Source organism: Cryptomeria japonica, chromosome 6 (genome assembly GCF_030272615.1).
Source record: "Cryptomeria japonica chromosome 6, Sugi_1.0, whole genome shotgun sequence".
Lineage (NCBI taxonomy): Eukaryota > Viridiplantae > Streptophyta > Pinopsida > Cupressales > Cupressaceae > Cryptomeria > Cryptomeria japonica.
This window is the reverse complement of record NC_081410.1, coordinates 31,374,198-31,394,152: the sequence shown is the minus strand read 5'-3', so window position 1 is coordinate 31,394,152 and position 19,955 is coordinate 31,374,198. Positions and strand designations below refer to the sequence as shown.

At 36.4% G+C, this 19,955-nt stretch overlaps 1 protein-coding gene across 2 annotated transcripts in view; it reads right to left on the bottom strand.

Annotated features, from left to right (window-relative positions):
* Positions 1–17,618, bottom strand: part of LOC131069995 (ubiquitin carboxyl-terminal hydrolase 3) — a 44,034-nt gene extending 26,416 nt beyond the window's left edge. Inside the window, exons 1-4 of one of the 2 annotated variants that reach the window (XM_058005545.2) lie at positions 17,351–17,618; positions 15,056–15,187; positions 8,749–8,775; positions 8,528–8,633 (exon numbers count right to left, since the gene is read on the bottom strand). In XM_058005545.2, the coding sequence (XP_057861528.2) occupies positions 8,528–8,633; positions 8,749–8,775; positions 15,056–15,187; positions 17,351–17,422 (337 nt within the window). In that variant the 5' untranslated portion in view covers positions 17,423–17,618. The remainder of the gene's footprint in view (positions 1–8,527; positions 8,634–8,748; positions 8,776–15,055; positions 15,188–17,350) is intronic. The other variant, XM_058005544.2, reaches the window with a different exon arrangement.
* Positions 17,619–19,955: the final 2,337 nt, after the last annotated feature.

Below are 19,955 nucleotides of genomic sequence, written 5' to 3'. Positions count from 1 at the left end.
AACCATCCCTCTCGGATAAACTCAATTATATATATATATATATATATATATATATATATCATTATTATTAATTTTCAAAGGAGGACAAAGAATGTGAACAAGATCTTAATTCACTCTTAATGAATATCCCCTCCTTCATTTCTCAAGAACAAAATAGAGATTGTTACAAGAAGAACTGGAGTCCATGGTCTTCAACATGAGTTTTGCAACAAGATCCTACTCCTAATTGTTTCAATGATCAATTTCTATCAAGACTTTTGGGAGGTGATTACAAATAATCGTTTGGCTATGGTTGAAGATTCAAGACAACATAGGCTTCATGGAGGAATTAACTCTTCCTTTTTGGCTCTAATCCCAAAGGAAGCTCAAGCAGTTAGTGATTGTTTCAAGCATATCTCCCTCAACAATACCTTATACAAAATTGTTACCAAAATCTTTTCTAAAGGCTTGCCAAGGTTATTCCATTCCTCACTTTTTGAAGAGAAAACCAGTTTTGGTCCAAATAGGCTTATCTCTGAATGTATCATCAATCAAGAAGCTATTCATTCCAACAAGCAAAGTAACATAAATGTTATGGCCATCAAACTTGATACAAATAATGATTTCAATGGGCTAAATCACAAGGTAGTTTTTCAGTAGTGTCAAAAACCTTGGCTTTGATGAAAGTATACTTGGATGGATAAAAGAATGTGTTCGCTCTCCATGGATTACTCCTCTAGTTAATGGCAACCCTACCAGTTCCTTCAAGATCCTTAAAGGATTGTGCCAAGGATGTCCTCTTTCACCCTTCTTTCATTTTCTAATTGCTAAAATTCTTGGCTGCGCTCTTGAATTCACAAATCAAAAAAAATTCCTTCTTGTAGTACCCACATTCCAAGGGAGAAAAGAGCTCAACCATGCCCGAGTTGCAAATAATACAATCCTTTTGGGCAGAGCTACTCCCCAAATAACCAAGAGGTTTGCCTTTGTTTTAAATAATTTCTTTTTTGCTAGCCAATGTTAGGTGAACAATGCAAAATCAGTTATATATTTCTCCCATCCTCATCTCAAAGAAGCCGCTGCCATCTCCAAAATCTTAAGTTTTAAGGTAAGTAGTGATCTCTACTTTTTCTATTTGGGAGCTCCTATTTCTTTCATGTTGCCCAAAGCTCAACAATGGGAGAAGTTTATCTTCAAGATGAAAGCCAAAATCAATCATTGGGCCAATGTATGGTTATCCCCTCTTGACAAAGGCTTGCTCTTTGCACTACCCATTTCTCAAAGGGGTATTATTAGTGCTCCAACGAGTGTCAAGTGTAAAATGGAACAAATGATAGTAAATTCATGTGGGAAGGGGATAACCATGACAATAAAAAGAAAGTCCATTTGGTAAAATGGGAAAAAGTCACAAGGAATAAAAAAGAAGGGGGGGCGCGCTTGGGCTATTTAATCTCCTAGATCATTAAAAAAGCTACTGGATGCCCTCATAAAAGAGTTTGTTGAGAAGAAGACCCTTATATGGAAAAATATGGAAAAGGCTTAGGAGTTAATTTACACCAAGCTTTCATGGATGCCTAGAAACAAGCTTAAAAATCTTCTTTTAGAAGACAACTTGTTGAGACATTTAGACCTCATGCTACTCAAGTTAAAAACTTGGTGTCAAGCTCAATTTCTTATTTCTAGAATATTCCAGCCCTCAAATCTACACAAGACATCAACTTACCTATTGATCTGCAAAATGATTGAGCCTCCTTTTGTATTCCTATGTAAGGTAAGGGTTCCTTTGACTCAAAACAAGAATTACAAACTTCTTTGGGGCGCTATGAATGACACAAGTAAATACTTTGTGAGTAAAGGATATAAGCTTTTTCGAGGCAAATTACTCACTCTGCCTAGATGGAAGCACATCTAAAATACTAAGGCCATTCCAAAATGAATATCTTCTTCTAGCTCATGATTCAAAACCCACAACTTACTCTTAACAAATTGTTAAGAGGAAGCCTTATTAGTCCAAAATGATTGGTCATATGTAAAGCACGGATGAAACTAGGAAACATCTTTTCTTCCATTATGCTTAGGCTCAAGAGTTTTGGTTCAACAATTGAATGTTGGTTGTTCCCCTATCCCAATTGAAGCCAACTATAGTTCTAAAAGATGGTCGTACTACAGATGGGCCTGGTTAGTCCCTTGCTATGGGTGGTGGTGGATCTGCTAGATATGCAAGTAGGGTTTGCCCTACTATCTAACTACTTGTTGGGTTGGCATTCTGATCATTTCAGCCACACTCATCCAGCTATTCTATTCCTACTCACCCTTTCTATAGCTATAATCCCCCTCCACTTGGGAAGAAATAATAAAGAAGAATCTGGCCCTACCTTTATATAGTTGCGGGAGTATGAACTAATTTCATACCCCTTCCCTTATTATTGTGGGCGAGAGTGTAAATGCCACAACTCAACCATGGCAGCAACTACAGAAAGTTTTGGTAGGCAATCAAATCTGCAATGTACATATCTATTGACGTGTCTAAAGTCGCGAAACTATGACTCCATCTGGCCAACGCAGAATAGAAATGCTAAGAGTCCTATCCTCTCTTGAGATAAGGAAATCCCTAATGCTGTGTTAATTTGATCAATGGGGATGACCTCAATGTTTTGGTTGTCAGGTCTTGATTGCAGGATAGCTTAGTGGTTGATGTGTTTTGCTGGAAACACAAAGGGGACTTACGGTTAGACGGAACTGGTTTCGTACAAGTTCCCTAAAGTTTTACAGTCCTATATCATCTGATTTGCTCATAATTGATGTTATTTCAGCTCGATTGGAGGGTTTCTTTAATGAAAAAAGGAAAAAAAGGAGGGATGACGATAAAGAGTGAATAAGAACAGCTAACTAATTTTAACTAAGACAGCATATTTCAACACATAGACGGAAGTCTTAAAATAACTAGAAATTACTTTGCCAGCTAACTAGCACAACTAGGTAAAAACCATTGCAATCATCTAAGAATTTTTCAATTTTCAAGTTTATTAGATACGAACAATGGACTCTTACACCCATTCATTCAAATCTGATAACTGAACTTAGCACAAAAGGGGGGCTCAGACTAACCATGCAGAGGAAACAATAATCAACTATTTCCTAATAGTATGAACCAAGATTTTCCATCAAATACATGCATAAATAACTGTCTGAAAGTAAATACAGCTGCAGAAATATGAAATAAATGGAGAAGAAGACCATGCACTCACAGTAAAACAAACACAACTTTAACATCCACTAAATCCTGTATATATTTCGCCAGAGTTTTTGCAACAATCTTTGTTTTCTGCCTACAACAAAGGAGGAACAAACTCCTTTATATAGAATTCCCAGAAATGGATGAATGGCCAAGATTTAAACTTAAACAAGGGGGCCAGATTCATCCTTTATCAAAACTGCCCATACCCATAAATGGGAGGCAAAATATCAGCAACAACAAAAGGAGAAACAATAACTACCAAAAAGGTAATCAATAAATACCCAAAAAGCTGCTCCAAAAAGTGCACATGCACGGAGCTCAAGCTTTACAACGGTTTTGGTAGTTAGAAATGAACATTATGTTTGAAAAGTGCTTTTTAAGATTTAAAAAGAAACTTGTATTTTAGGAAAGCACTTTCTCCTTTTCTGTTGCGGACCCCTTTTCCAAATATTCATCCTCACTGTGCAAATATTCCTTCCAGATGTCCCGACCTGCTGTATGTTCTACCCGAACATATTCCTGAAATCTGATGCATAGTTGGAACAGCACCATGCTTTAGTATGTCTGAATGCAACCCACTGACAAATTCTAAGTCCTCCATGGAGTATGCGACCTTATCAATTCTCAATCTATCCTCCCAGTTTGGTTGTACTTGATCATCGGACAAACTATTTTTCTAGCCTAGAACCATTGATCGAAGGATCTTTCCACCAAGATCCCTCATGTTTTTCAAAATTTCCTCGCATTCCTCCTGTTCTTTATTAATGGTATCTTTTGTGTCATTCTTCATTTTGGCAGTCCAGTACCATTCTTTAAAAACGCCAATGTCATAGGGATCTAGGATAGCAGACAATGTGGGAATTTGTGTGTGGGTCTAGAAAAGAGCCCTTATGAGGGGAAGAATTGTACCAACCACCTCATGAGCCCTGAAACACCCCCTCTTTACTTCAAACAACTTGACAAGAACGGTCTCTCGGTGGTGGGCCATTTCCTTTACGTCTTCAATGATCCGCTCTCCCTTTTCCTTAATGTCCCGAATCCATTCCCTAACGGCCTTAGCGGTATCACGTACTCCTTCAAACTTGGTTGAAGTCCTTTGTGCCAATGCCAATGGGGGAAAATGGGATTCAGGGGCATGTTGCAATGGTTTCAGCAGGTGATCAATGTATCCCTCAGCTTGCTCAGCACGAACTCAGTACATGTCTCTCTCAGCAGTTCTAATGCTATAATCGGCTAAAGCAATCTGATCAGTTGGTTTATTTGTAGGCGGGGTAGCGATATGAATGGTGCGGTTGCTCTGCTCATCCTTAGTGATCCAGGAGTATGGCTTGGGCTTTTTCTTACCTTTGGATTTTATCTCTCCTATGTGAGAGAAGATATCCTCCAAGTTGATAGGTGGCTTAACAGCTGCTATCCGCTGTGCATGAGCAATTAACCAGTCTTGAGGGATGGTCTGTCCGGATGTTATTGCCAAATTCCCACTTTGTTCCTTGGAGGTTTCAGCTGGCTCACTACCTATCTGCAATTGATATGTCATAGAAGGAACGGATGTAGTATCCAATCCCTTACTCATAGCTGAGTTCTCCCCTACCTCACTGAAAAACTGTCGAGTATCCCCTTGTGATGGTTGCTCTTCAATTTTATTGGGCTCCTGGGTCTCATCTTCCTTTTACTGTCCCTCAACGGTGGTGTCATCTTTGTCGGCGCTATTCAATTGTAATTCATGCCGACTCCCCTATGTGAGCTCACGCTTACCAACCTCCTGATTAGGCGGAATTTTTCCCTCAACTTGATTTCTAGGTTCATCGAAGCCAACGATCCTGACCTCTGCATTTGGCTCACCTTGTGCCTGAGGATTATTAGCCTCTAACGCATCAACATCACTTTGGGAAGGTGGAGTAGGTATATAGTCAAGTTCAACTACATCATCCCCCGAACTAGGGTCTTTGGATGATGAACTAACTTTCGGCCTCCTGATAGGGATCTTTTCCTTTCTAGTTCTTTTTGATGTCCGAGTACCTCTATTGGCTCTGGCTTTCTTCCTCTTCTTTCCGGGTTTCTCATCCTCTTCTTTTGGTGCGCTTGAGGTTCCCTCATCTTTCGAAGACTGAGAATCGAGACTGCCCATCATATTGTATGTAAATTGAATCCCTTCATGGGTCAGTTTCTCGATTTGCTGGGATAACCAGTGATCGATATACCTTCCTGGAGCCTCCATGACCGCCTCAAAATCAATAATTGGATCCTGAGTCCAATCAATGCCTGGCAAGAGGTATTTAACTGCCCCAAACTCTTGGACTTGCAAGCAATTGCCATAATCTGTTACCTGATCTAGGACCCGACGATACTCATAACGCCGCATTTGTTGGACACTTACTTAGCCTACAATACTCACGTTGTCGGACCTCATAGTCATCGGAACAGTTGCTCCAATAATCCTAAATTGATGCCTTCGCTCTGTAGCGCCTACCATAGGCCCTCTTTGCCAAATTGTCATGATCGAAACACTTCCTTGGGAAATGTCCCTGTAGGCCATAGGATGCTAATTTAGCAAACGACTCATCAGCTTGCACCGAATTCTTGAAATGCACATCGAGGTCACCCAAGATCATGGGGAAGGTGAATCTGAACTATTTCTTATCTCTGAGTAAGCTGCCTGCTAGGTGCGCTTGTCTTGCAACTTCCATAAGGGCTATTTTGTCTGTCGGATAGAGTGGAAGTCGGAATGGAGCTCTCTCAAAGCCTGCTATCCTGATATAGGTGAACCTAGGGAATTGGATAAATCATGCGCCATACTTTTGTATCAAAATGGTAGCTTGCTCTGAAAGCCTTATGTGCAATCCTCCTTGCATTAACCTGACTAGGCGCATTGTAAAGGCGTCATTGACACGCTCCTACTGACCAATTGCGTAAGCAATGTTGTTCTTTTCTCTTTGAGCTATGTCATAGTAATGCAGTTGAGGGTAGCATTCATACACCATTACCTGATTTGGGTCGTTCTCGATCTCACCTTTCTTGATTAACCCTGTTAGTGGCTGGTGTCGGGCAAACATGTAAACCAGGTAGGAAGTCATGGCGAAGTACTTTTCCTCAAGCTCGACCAGTTGTGTATGGATATTATCGCTGATGATTTGAGCCCAGTCGAACTTGGACTTCCCGACAAAGACCTATTCAGTAAAGTAGAACATCTATTCCTCAAAAAAATTGGATTGAGGAAGTCCCATAACCCTACTGAGTAAGGTGACCATGTCACCATACTCATTATAAAAATCACTTCTAGGGGTCTTTTTACTGATCCTAATGCTTGGGAGCCTTCTTTCCTTGCACCATTCTTCGTTTATCAATGTCTTGCATTTAGTAGGATTCATGTCGTAAGCAACTTGTGCCTCATCTATAGTTGTAGCAACATGATTATTGGGAAATGGGATGTCAAATGCTTCCCCAATGGCCTCAGGTGTGAAATCAGCTAGCACCATATTTTCTAGGACCACTAATCTAGTCTCTAGCTGATAATGTCTGGCAGCCTCAACTACTAGTTCATAATTTTGCACAGATGGAGGGAAACCTGTTGCCTGAGCGATACCACTCTCCATTATCCTCTTGGGCTTGCCATAGGCGTTAGGAGAATATACCCTGTTTCTGAAATCCTGAATGTCTATGTGTCCCAAATTAGTATCACCTATGCTCTCCCATATGCTCTAGACTTTCGACTCCCTAACTCCACCCTTTTGGTATTGGTACTTCATTCTCTCGCCTCTGTGGGTAATGTCAGATTTAGAGACCCGAGATGTTTCGGTTGCACTAGGTGTTTTTGAGGATTCTACCGCCAATTTAGGCATTTATCCTACACAACCGAATGCGGATTACGAGACGAGATGAAGGAAGCGAACAGGATAGCCAAAACAAAGGATGATGTTAGCGCATAAAACCAAAGATCAATAGGAACACCAAGTTCAAAAAAAGCACGACACTTCAATAAAAGAGCCTGATTAATTGGAAGTGAAACGCTTATTTGAAACAAGAAATTAAGCTGGCTCTGTTTTAAAATTTGCCACTTGGTTGCAATTCAGGGCTCAGGTGCTTAATGATTGCCAATTTTCGCACTCAAAATGTTCAAAATTTCCCTAAGTCTGAATTTTACATTTCGAGGTTAATTTTCCCTAGCTGGCTTTGCCTTTGCGCTATGTTTAATGCTTTGCTTGATATTGAAAAGTTTTCAAACTTAAAACGTTTTCATGATGCATTTGCTTTCGGGGGTAAAGGCGACTTTGCAAGGTTTTGAAGTTCAACGCCTTTTGTGACTTTCATGATTCCCTTGTTTGCCTATTTTCGGGGCTAAATGGAGTTTTCAAAAGTTTATTTTAAAAGTAAAACACCCTTTCTATTTGCAATTTCGGGCTAGAAAGCCCTTTTGAAAAGTTTTCAAACTTAGCGCTTTACTCCATTTTCACCTAACTTGCCCATTTCGGGCTGGGAAGATAAAATGAAAAGTTCGACGTTAAAAGCCAATTTCGGCCCTAAAAGTGATTTTGCAAACCCAGGGACGACTGACACTCTTGCCAATTTAGCCAATTTTCAGGCTTATGCTAAAACTTAGTCTCCCTTGAATTGATTTTAAGCATTCAGATTGCGCGACTCTCTGCAAATTGACCCCCTAGCCTTGCGACTTAAAACTTATGGACGCCCCATCTCTTGATGGTTACATAGCTCATTGCTTCACTACTACCTGCTGACACTCAAAATGGCGGATAAAAATCAAAACCCTACACCGGGCAAGACGAAGACTGGAAAAGAAACGAGGGGGACCCTATCATCACTGGAAAATTAGTTAGAAATGCTAACATATGAATTGTTGCTCCTAATTCTTTTCAAGAAGCAGTTGATATGCACTCTTCTATAAGCCATCAGCATATACTATACATTATAAAATGTGACATTCCAACAAACAGCAATCTAACACAGAGGCAATTTCCTCTTGGTTCTTGAAACTAAGCTTCACAACCAAAACTTCCAGCCACATACTATTTGTGTCTTGAGTGAATAGTATTATAAGGAGTTTAAAAAAGATAAAACTAGTTTTTTCTTGCTCCAATCTAATTTGTTCTCTCTCAGAAGTGTCTTTTCAAATGTTAAGATGTAAATAGCAATTGAGACTAGTGCTTCCAGTGAGCTTAATAAGAATAAGTGTGGTGGCACAACATGTCATTATCTAACATTACAAGCATCGACAAAAATATGACTTATTTATGACAAATAAATGACATAATGACTAAACATCAGCATAGTATTTGAAGAATTCTAGAAACTTACCTAGATGAACTTCTGATCTAATGTTGGCCACAGCATGGAGGAGGCCAACAGTCCCACAGGCATTCCCAACAGTTTGTTTCATGAAATAAAGATTGCTGCTCGATTCCTGAACTTACAATGTCAGATACTCAGTAAATAGTCCAAATCTTTATGACATAAGCAATGTTAACAGATATGAAATTCTTCAGCAACAGAAATATGATGGTGTAGCATTTGAATACCTTCTGTCCTTCCTCAGTTCCCTCGGTCTGTGAACATAAAAACCGGTATTAAATATGAATTCACTTCCTGCCAGTATTTGTTATATAGATATCTTATAAATCTCATTAACATAGGTTAAGAATAGGACAGCTCTACAAAAAGATTAAGCCAAACTTTCTAAATCCACTAAAATAGAGGCTTCAATCTAGTTTAGATAAATATAAAAGAATACGAACTAAAAAAATCCTTGTTTACAAGTTTCTTCTAGTCTAGGCTCAAGATTAAAGCAACATGTATTTTTGATAGTGAATCTTGACACTATCTAAAATAAAAAACAGTCTGAGCAAGTTTGCAATAGCTTTAAATAGCCACTGCATAGACACAAATGACCACATACAATATAATCAAGACTGCAATATGACAAAAAATGAAAAATGGAAGGCACGCCCCATAAATAACAAAAAAGAACTTGAACATCTAAATATTTAAACTGCTGAAGAAAACAATTGCACATTCCAATGAAACAAACAAACACTTGCGTCAAGCAGAAAGAAATTAAGTACTTTGCCAAACCAATGTTAAGTAGCTACAGAAAGCAACAACAGAATGTTTAAAGCTTAACAATTCAGAAAATAATAAAATAAGCATGTTTCGATTTGCCAAAGCATCATATGGCACATATGGGAATGATTGTTTTATTAAAATATGCAATCATGAGCAAAAAACATTCAGAAAATTGAGACCTGTGTTCAAAACCATGATGGAAATACTATGCTAAAAACCATAATAAAAATATCATAGCTTATAGGGAAACCCAAGACCCAAACAAGAATTGAGAATTGATAACAAAATGACAAGTTAGATAGGAGGATACCACCGTGCCTCGCATGCAAAGCAACCTTTGCATGAGCATCACCTGTGCTCAATGAAAGTCTTGCATTCGGCTTGCATATTAAAGGCAACACTCTCTTGACAAATGCCTTTTATGTCATTTCCAAAAGTCACTGGGTACTTGATATTTTATGTAAACTGAAGGCGTTCCAAGTTCTGAGGCAGAGATTGTTTCCAAGTTATCCACCATCAGGAGCCAGCTCAAGAGACTACAGCGCCTACAGTAGCAGAACAGAGGGATTGCTACTAAGGCAAAGGAATGAGTTTCTCTTATGGTTGTGAGGGGGAAAAGTCTACCATAGCCTACACCCTTTGCATTATTTATCTCAGCCACTATTGCATCCTTCCACCCTTGTGAAATCATAACCCTGTTACAGGCAAAGAGGGATATGAGTATGGAGATGGGGATAGTGAAATTGTTTTGAAATAGGGCAGGGAAGTATATAAGTGCACAACTATATTGCATTCCATTGAAGCAATTTTATATCTATGCTAAACAATTTTTCATTTAGTTTGAAAACTGTATTTATTTGAACGTGTTTCCAAATTTTTTTGCATTACTTTAATATAAGGGTTTTTGTCACACCTCAGACCTCACAGAAGATCTGAGTGCCTTAAATAAAGGCATCACACTACCAAGTCCAAAACTGATAAGACTTATTCAAATCCTATTTAAACAATAAAGATGGGTTCCTAGAGTGTTTCTGGATGTAACTGCGTCAATATTTTTAAAACCAATGTTTCAGATCACACTTAGTAATCCATCATCAGAAAGAAGAAAAACATTGAATTTGAAAATTTTGACATGTTTACATTTTGAGCATCACTATGGACTGTGGAAATATCATGGCTTTTAAAAAGAGCAGTTTGGCTAGGGAAAAAAAATCCATAAAAGTGTTTCAGCAAAAGCTGCACAGGTTTTAGAAGGATAGTAGCTTCTGAAGATAAATCAAACTGGAGAGCTACAAAATTCCCCGAAAAAGTTACCAATAAAGTTAATAGGTTGCAAAATTAAACCTTTTAGAGAATTCACAAAAGAAGGAAAATTGTTGCAAAATTAAAATGAATTTCTTACAGATTACACAAGTTAGTGAAGGAATTTTACATTAAAAACTTGATTTATATATTTAGAAGAAAGCATGCAATGATCTATCAAGTTCATATTGGAAGTTTGTAAAATTCAGAAAGGAGTGACAGAAAAGTTAAATTCCAAAGAAAATGTTCCAACCCCGTATCACGAAACTTAAAAGTATAATGTCTTATTTGACATATTAGAAACCATGAAACCAAGGAACATGGTTGCATCACTAAGTAAAAATAATTCTGAAGTACAGTTAGAGTACTTAATCATCAATTAATTAAATAGGTCACCTTTTTAATTTATTACGATTAAGCTAAACTTAGGAGTGCTTGTCTATATTTAGGTCATGGTGTCTCATAGCATAGGAATAGGACACTTATCATGATCTAACTTTATCCTCACCTAGTGTTTTATCTAAGGTTTGCCTTTTTACTTTAATAAGCATTCATTATTGTACATTGTAACTATCCAATTCAGATTAATCAATATAGAAGTCATGTTGCTTTTCTATATCAATCTCTTTTCAAGGTTGCATGGCAGAATCAACGGATTCTTCTCTCTAGGCGTTTTGGCTACAAGTAATTCCTAGGAGTTGTGGAGTTCACTCTCAACTCCAACATGTTTTCAAAGCAGCAAATCAGTGACTTCTTGTCTTTTTGAAAGATCCAACCTTGAGGTAAAAATTAGCATATCTTGGAGCAAAACAGGTATCACCATTGAATCCAAAATGGAAAAAAAACCCTAGAAACGTATGTCAAAATACCAAAATATAAGAAGTTCAAAAAAAAGCAAAAAAAATTTAGGGACAAGGATCCGTACGAGTATTACGGATCCATACAGACATACAACTCCATACACCCCTGCCACCATTGCCTCTGTGTCTACTTTCTGACCACCCAACAACATTCATAATTTTTTGACAATCGATAAACAAAAAGGAATATTCTATGAGAATCTAGAATTTTCAAGCAATTGGCCTTTTTCTTCCTTTTTCTCAACAATCAAAAGAATATTTTAACAAGAAACAGCTTATTCCATCAACTGAGATTTAAAATGTGCACCTCGCTTCCCCCTTTGAAACCTAGTTTGCCATAAGGGAGCTGTTTTTTTCTTTTGGTTATAACATGGGCATACAGTGTCAGATTTTCGCAAACAAGATATTGTCAAAAAGTTGGTTTTGCATCCTTTGTAGTGGTGCAAGTCTTGTCATCTTTGCTGCTGGTATGATTTATCACATGTCAAAGTTAGATCATCATTTTTGGCTTTTAAGCTCATATATTTTCACCTACATCGCCATTTTTTGTGATTCTTGTGACATTGGAAAGGTATTTCAAAGCTCTTCACATCTATCCATGCACTTTTTCAAAATCTGCCCCATGTACTTTTTATTCTATTTTTTGTGATTTCACATTCTAGTTAATAACTTGGACATCTTGGCACATGGAAATGATGTATTTGCACGAAATGACTTCATTTAATCTACTTTACATGTATTGAGGTTAGTGGTGTTTAGTTTTATCATTTGAGGAGCTATCATGGGTTTTTCTATTCATTGATTTGTGGTCATCCTAAAAAAGGATAATTATTTGTCTTGGCAAAACAGCATCTTGACTCATCTCAAGTGGCTTAATCTTTTGCCTTATCATTATGGACTATACCTAAATGAGACACACCAAGGAGTAGATCAACTTGAGGTAACATAATTAACCATGTTGTAGAAGTGATTTGTTCTAGTGTTGACCATAACAATTTGTGCTATATCAAACATTGATTATCCTAGTGTTGACCATGTTGTAGAAGTGATTTGTTCTAGTGTTGACCATAACAATTTGTGTTGTATCAAACATTGATTATCCCCACACACTTTGGACCAAACTTTGGGAGATCCATGGAGACCCTCATATCTCTTCATTCCCAAATGATTCTTCTATAGATTGTCTCATTCCCCTTGATAATGCAGATTGCATACCCTTTGATGATGATACTTTTGAGGAGCTTGATTATATCAAGTCTTGCATGTTGTGATGGTTCAAAGGCTTGTCTCCTTGTTCCTACTCCTCATCTTGACACCCAATCTCTATCTTTTGTTGTTCCCTATTGATTCAATGCAGCAAGACATTCATCCTCTTCAAGACATAGCTAGTTGGGATTCATATCTTGCAAACATATCATCCTTATTTGTGGAGTCTCATACTACAGATTTGGAGGATTAATTTGAGAATATTCATCGCCTTTTTCATGACACCCACATTATTGTTGTCGAATCCATCTTCATTGTCTTTGGAGCTTGTTCTACATCAATTTTCACAGAATTCTAGATTTACATCATCTCATTCATTTCAGCAATTTTTAGAGGCACACATCATTTGGATTTTGATTCTGTATTATCCAATTTATGGAAACGACTTCTCCAATCACCAATGGATTTATTTCTTCCCAAGGGGCAAACGTTGTTTGTAGATAGTGGATCGTATTCTGTCTTTAGGTTTTCATCATTGGCACATGAGCTACTTCTTTATTGGGGAATTCAAATCCTCATTCTCTCTCCTATTGGGTGGACATTCATTGTACTTGTGTGGTAGAAGCAATCCCCTTTCCTTCTTTCACTAGTTTTTACGAATCATTTCATTCTCTCTTTTGGAAAGTAGATTTTTGCATTTATTTTTTTCATTTTCTCCGGTTATGAGAGATTCATTTGTTTGCAGTTTGCACAAGGGTACCTCATGAAACCTTGTAACCAAGACCTATCATTGCTTTCATCATTAGGTTTTTAGCTACACGCTAAATTGTACTTATGGGGGGAATGTTGGAGTAAATAAGATAATCACCTAGCTAATTAATTAATGAGGTCCCCTATTTACTTGATTATAATTAAGCTAAACTTAGGAGTTCTTTTCTATATTTAGGTCATGTTGTCTCATAGCATAGGATAAAAACATTTGTCATGATCCAACTTAATCCTCACCTTAGGTTCCATCTAGGGTTTGTGCATTTTGCTTTTATATGCATTCATTATTGTGCATTGTAATTATCCAATTCAAATTAATAAATGCAGAAGCCATGTTGCTTTTTTAGATCATTTCTATTTTCTCTTCTCAAGGTTGCATAACACAATCGATGGATTTTTCTCCCTAGATGTGATAGGCATTTTGACTACAAGTGATTCTTGGGAGCTGTGGGGTTCACTATCAACTCCAAGGATTTGGGAATTCTAGAAACATAGGGTTCAGTATATGGGATCTTGAGACACCGATGATAAGGGTTCAGTATCATGTATACATGAAAACTTCTAAAATCCAAATTCAGAGATTCAGAAAACTTAGTAATTGGGATCCAACATCATGCATAACATAAAGCCTTGTTTGAAACTCAAGAGTTTGGGAAACCAAAACATAGGCCTCCAACTAAAATAATTAAAAGAGGGAAATGGAAAACCAAGATGCCATATAAAGAATTTGAAAATGGTCAAAAACAGATAAAATCCAGGATAATCTCATTGATCATCAAAAATTGTAAGAATTTGGTGCCAAGATATTGTGGGCCTTTTGAGGGTTTGGATGACCATGTCAGACCCATGACAGAGAAAACACACACCCAACAAGTCAGCCTAGGAGATAGAAGATGGAATGTAAAACTAATAATTATAGTGCAAACTGTCTATATTTGAACTAGTACATTCAATGTCCATGATATTATTTATGTTTTTTCAGTTCACTTTTCAAGTTCCAGGCTTCTGAGGAAGGCCTACATAACAACTAGGCAGTGAACTTTATTGGAAGTGTAGTTCTTCACAAGACAGTATCATGGCTTGAAAACTACCTTTTTATTCTTCATACCCATAGAAAACATGATTCCAATTGCTTCCAACCACATGTTTAGCATCAGAATCGTAATTTATATCGACAAAATATTAAACATTTTTAATAATGTCTCACTATACTGATGCAGATAAATAATAATCTTAAATGTTATATTTCACAATGGGGAGCTTGGTGAGATAAACTAACAGTTCACATGAGCATCTCAACAGTTATTCATCACAAGCACTAACAATTAAATAGTCCTTAACCCAACATAAGTTTCTGCAAGCTAGAAAGGCAATGAGAATATTGTCACTTTTAACCACAGGAATTGGATATCAAGTCCCAAAAGATCAGACTAAGGTTACTGGACAAATGATTTAAATAGAAAAAAATGGCTTCTTCACTTAATATGCATATGCTTCAGACTTCAGCAATTAATCTTTGCAAAGAAATATATGTGCAAAATACCAGCCATTGGCTACACACATAAAATAGGAGTCTACAAATTTTCAACTTTCAAGTACTCATTGCTGGAAATGGAAATCCACTTACTGCTTGATTGAGTGGATAAAGGAAGAGTACGGCCAGTACAGGCTTGGGAACCATGTCTAATAGCTCATCGTCAAATCCATAAACATCACAGAACTCTGCTTCTTCTTCAGGAACACCAAGGCCCCACATAAACTGCAACGTTCATTATGGAAAAATAAATTAGTTAACCAGATGCAAAAGCCCTTCCTAACGATAGCTTAGCACAATTAATCAGACCACAACTACAGAAAACAATAGTTATGATCTAGACTTTTCATACGCTCAACATAGAAAAATCCTAAAGAATGCAACAGTAATCTCCAAGATGACGACTCCAAGCAATGCTGCATTTCCATACCAGCTGTCATTGACATGGAAGAAATCTATTTAAAACAAAATAAAAATCCTTGATGCTCTTAATCAAATGCACCCAATATTCTCTTGGACTAACTTCTTCAACATTCTAGCCAATTGGGCCAAGAATTCTTAAGTATGTAAGATACAATATGTAGCCAAGAGGCATATCCTTGAGACGATCTAGTCAAGAAAGATTTTATCAATTTTTTCATTCATTTTGTTAATATTTGGATTTTGGAAAAATCTCAATTCCAAACATGTCAGCTTAATTATTAATTTAGTAATCAGTTTAAAATTAAAACCCCATGCTAAGTTAAGAATCTGTATAGATGCAAAGGAGATAAAGATAAAAATAATGATAAAGAAAGGAGATAAATATTAAAGATAGAAGTAAAGGATAACCAATAGAACTCAAAATTATAATACCAAATAAAAATTTGATTTAAGATTGATTTTGTTTTAAAAAAATAATTTACAGACCATGTAAACTCTATTTAAGGGGCTGAGATGTAACTGTCTGGGCTTACAGAAGTGGTGTAATTTGGCATTTACACAGGGAATGCTAAGAAAGAATCTCTCTTAAAATCATACTGAATGCATGCTTTTTCTTCGACTTGTTGGATAGAAACACAACTACCTTAAAGATGTTAGGGTGGCATTTGAATTGATGTCAAGGAAAGAAAAATGCAGATAGGGTTTTCCTAAAATTGTCACCTCCAAAAGCAAACAGGTAGAAGAACAAAACCTAAACAAGAAATAGGATTGCATCTATCTTTCTTCAACACTGGCAAGATTGAGAATACAGTTTAGAGAAAGTCTGTAAATAGGCCCATCACAACATACAAATTACTCTCTGCAAGAAAAATAGAAGTGTTTAAAATTTTGAAACTTAAATCTACCATTATAATGAGAATATCCATTTCCAAAGGGGTAGAGGTGTAATCATGTAATGTTAATAGATGACATTACTAAGAGAAAGAATCAGGTTAAAAATCCCCCACTACAATTGGAAACCAATGTTGTAGAATTCAGTATTACCCCATGTTTATACATCTTAAAGAATTGATGATAATGGGTAGAATTGAGTAATGACTGGTATTAAAAATCTTAAGAATGAGATCCAACTTACCCTACGCCATGTTAAAGAACAAGTTCACATTCCCCTCCCCACAATTGGCACCCTCTGACTCAATGAGACATGCAAAGAGGGTATGGTGTAATCGTTATGCATAAAATTCGTGAATGAGCCGTGTTTAAAAATAATAATGTGATCCAATCTAATTTCACGCCATGTAAAGGTTGAAAGCTTATCACACGACATGTTAAAGGTTGAAAGCTCATCCCACACCATGTTAAAGGTTGAAAGCTCATCCCACGCCATGTTAAAGGTTGAAAGCTCATCCCACACCATGTTAAAGAAACAGGTTCAAAAAAGCCCTCACTGCAACCGGAAACCTATCACTCAAGCAGACATGTGGTGAGGTTGCGGTGCAATACTTATTGGGCGCATTGAGTATAGCCCATGTTTGCAAATCTTATGGTCGTCCAGCCTTAACCCACGCTGTGCTAAAGGTATACATAGCTTTACCCAAAGCTTACCAAGTGAAAAGAAAGGAAAAAGAAAATTGAACGTAACCTATAATCTAACTTTGATAGAAAAGTCCTCCTACTGAACAAACCAGTGATCGATAAAAAAACATCATGACACCTGAAACCGCTATATAAAAATAAATGGTGCCATATACGAAACAAAATAAACTTAAGAGCAATCTACTAGAATAATTTCCTTCTATCCCAGATAAAATCTATTTCTATCCTTTAAATATCATCCATAGGTGAATTGGGCCTAAATCACCATTGCATGACAATGGTATTTCTGTAAAGAATAAATTTTATTTTCGGCGGTGAAAACTTCAAGGAAAATCTTTTTTGAAAAAACTCTACAATCATAAGAAGTACCTGATTAATGACTTCAGGATTAGCTTCCAGAGGAAGCCACCTCTTAGCGCCTGCCCTCTCAGACAAATCCATTGAAGAGTAAAACAAAAAATGTACTGGTATATAGAAGTGATTGGTTTCAACAATATATAAACCTTTCCTTACTCTTCTTGAATATATATAGGGACAGATTGATAGGTGATGTTGAGGGTAACGGTTCGGTAACGACAATGATTGTTATAGTCTGTGAACCATGCTATTTGTTTTTGTATACACGATATTCTTTTCTTTTTCAAGGGGGTTTTAAATACTCTTCCCCAAAAGGTTGCGTTTGTGCCGTGTCCAGATAGAATGCAAACCTGTAGGAATTATTCGAGGACCCGCAATAATTCAAATGCTAATGATCGCAAACACCATAATTTAATTTAAGTGATTTGTTTTTCTATAATATTGTAATGGGCATCTCATGCTCTTATGTTTTGGGCCCATTATAATTAGAATATTTTTACTTTATAATAAGTCTATAAGTTTTTATTATGTTTAGTCTAGGTTAACCAAATGAAACAGTTACATTAGTCTAATGAGAATTATGGGTGTAGATAATTCGAAGAAAGAGTAGCTTTATATTCGAGGAAGGAGAATATTCTTAATATGGTATTAAATTTTAGATGTTTAAAGATTAAAAGTTGACCTTTTATGTCTATACAATGTCTTGGAATCCAAATAGTTTATGCAAATAGTTTATGCACTTTGTGCGGGGTTTATGTTTCTTGAATGTGAATCTATCATGTATTCTATTAACCTTCAAAGTGTGTGCTTATTATGAGGGCAGTTTGAAAGTTTCATAAGTATGGGATTTGATGCGGCTTATGAAACGACTTCCGAGATTTTAGAAGTTGGCTCTTCGGATTTTGAATTGGACGGAAAGGGAAAGATGAATAAACATTAAATCAGCACAACTAAGATGATATGCTAATGCAAAGCTTTTACAACACTTTAAACCCTTCTTCACAAAACTATAAGGGACTACCATTTTTTGGATTTGAGCACATTACACCACAAACCCTTCATTGTTGTGAGGAAAACCAAATACACAAAGTTACACATACATGGGTTATAAAATTTGAATTCTCACCATGGGAAGCACTTCTCAAGGCTCGGTGAAATGTGTACGTGTCCTTGAGGTTTTCACAACAATTGACCATTTTGAAAGCATAGTCTAATTTCTTAATTTGGAAAAATGGAAAAGTAAAAGATTCTTACATGGTTCATAATTCACAAATTAGTTGGGAATTAGAAAATCTATATTAAGCGTTTAATAATTACATACATGTTTAAATGACACAAAGTATTTTATAGAAATAAAACAAACAAGAGGCAAACAATGACATAATTTAAATGTCTCATTTAAGAACAAACATGCTAAGGTCTGATCATGGTTGTTGTAGTACTCCTTCCTCGATCAAACTTTTTAGACTCATGTTGACTTTAGTTGACTTTTTTAGTGGAAACATTATATTGTGCTATTTTACTTTGACTTTATGCGATGTCGTGATATACTTTAATTTGAGTGGTAGTGTATGTTTTCATGCAATATTTCCTTATTGATTTTTAAATGTGATTTTATTGGATTACTAACATGGACTGACATATTCATTTTATACGTATGATGAGTTATATTCATGTTTCATGTTTCATGTTTGTAAGTGTATGGGGTGCGAGGAGATGATTTTCCTTTACTCAATTCAGTGAGATAGGGAACGTCACGATTCTCTTTCACTTGTGTGTTTTATGTGGATGTATATATATGCACATGTGGTTCGTTGATGCAGGGAATTGCAGGTACAGGTACCGTGTAGGTACGGGGTATCGTCTCCACCTGGCTTCACAGGTCTAAGCATACCTTACTGATCTGATGGAAGTGGAGGAGATAGTCCTAAGACCTACGTTTTACCCTTGTTGTGCTCAAAGTGAGTGTCCCTGTCGTTCATCAATCTCCCTTTGTTGGTATGCGAGTCGTATATTTACTTGAGTTATTTTAGTTGTGTTCTATGCATTTGTGAATTAACTATTAAATCTTAGAGTATTTAATTAGAAAATGTGTTTTATTTGTTTATTTAAATAAATGGATAAAAGTTATATGAGACCCCTCAGTATTATAAATGGTTAAGTCAATTTGTGCAATTCATTATATTAGGAAATTTGATTTATTGTTTTGTTTTTTTTTAAATTGTGAAAATTAGCTATGTATATTCGTTTTTGTAAAAGGTTGAATAGAATTGGAAAAGTTAAGTAATAAAATCTTTATTTTCCCTCAATGACTTTGAAAATGAAAATATTAGATTCAATCTAAAAAATTGAGAAAATGATATTCTGGAGAGAAATTTTTTTTTTTTTTAAATTCACTTTATGGAGAATGAATTTTGAATGGTTGAGAAAATTTTCAACCTAAAATAGTTTTAGGTTAATTTTTTTCTTTATTTAACCATATTCTTTCATGGGAATGAGAGAGAAGTTTTTGGAAGGAAAATTTTGGGGAATAAATTTTAGGGGAGGAAAATTTGGAAGAAATTTGTGCATCTTGGTTGAAGGAAGTTTCCAGAGATTGCAGGTTGGGCTCTTCTGA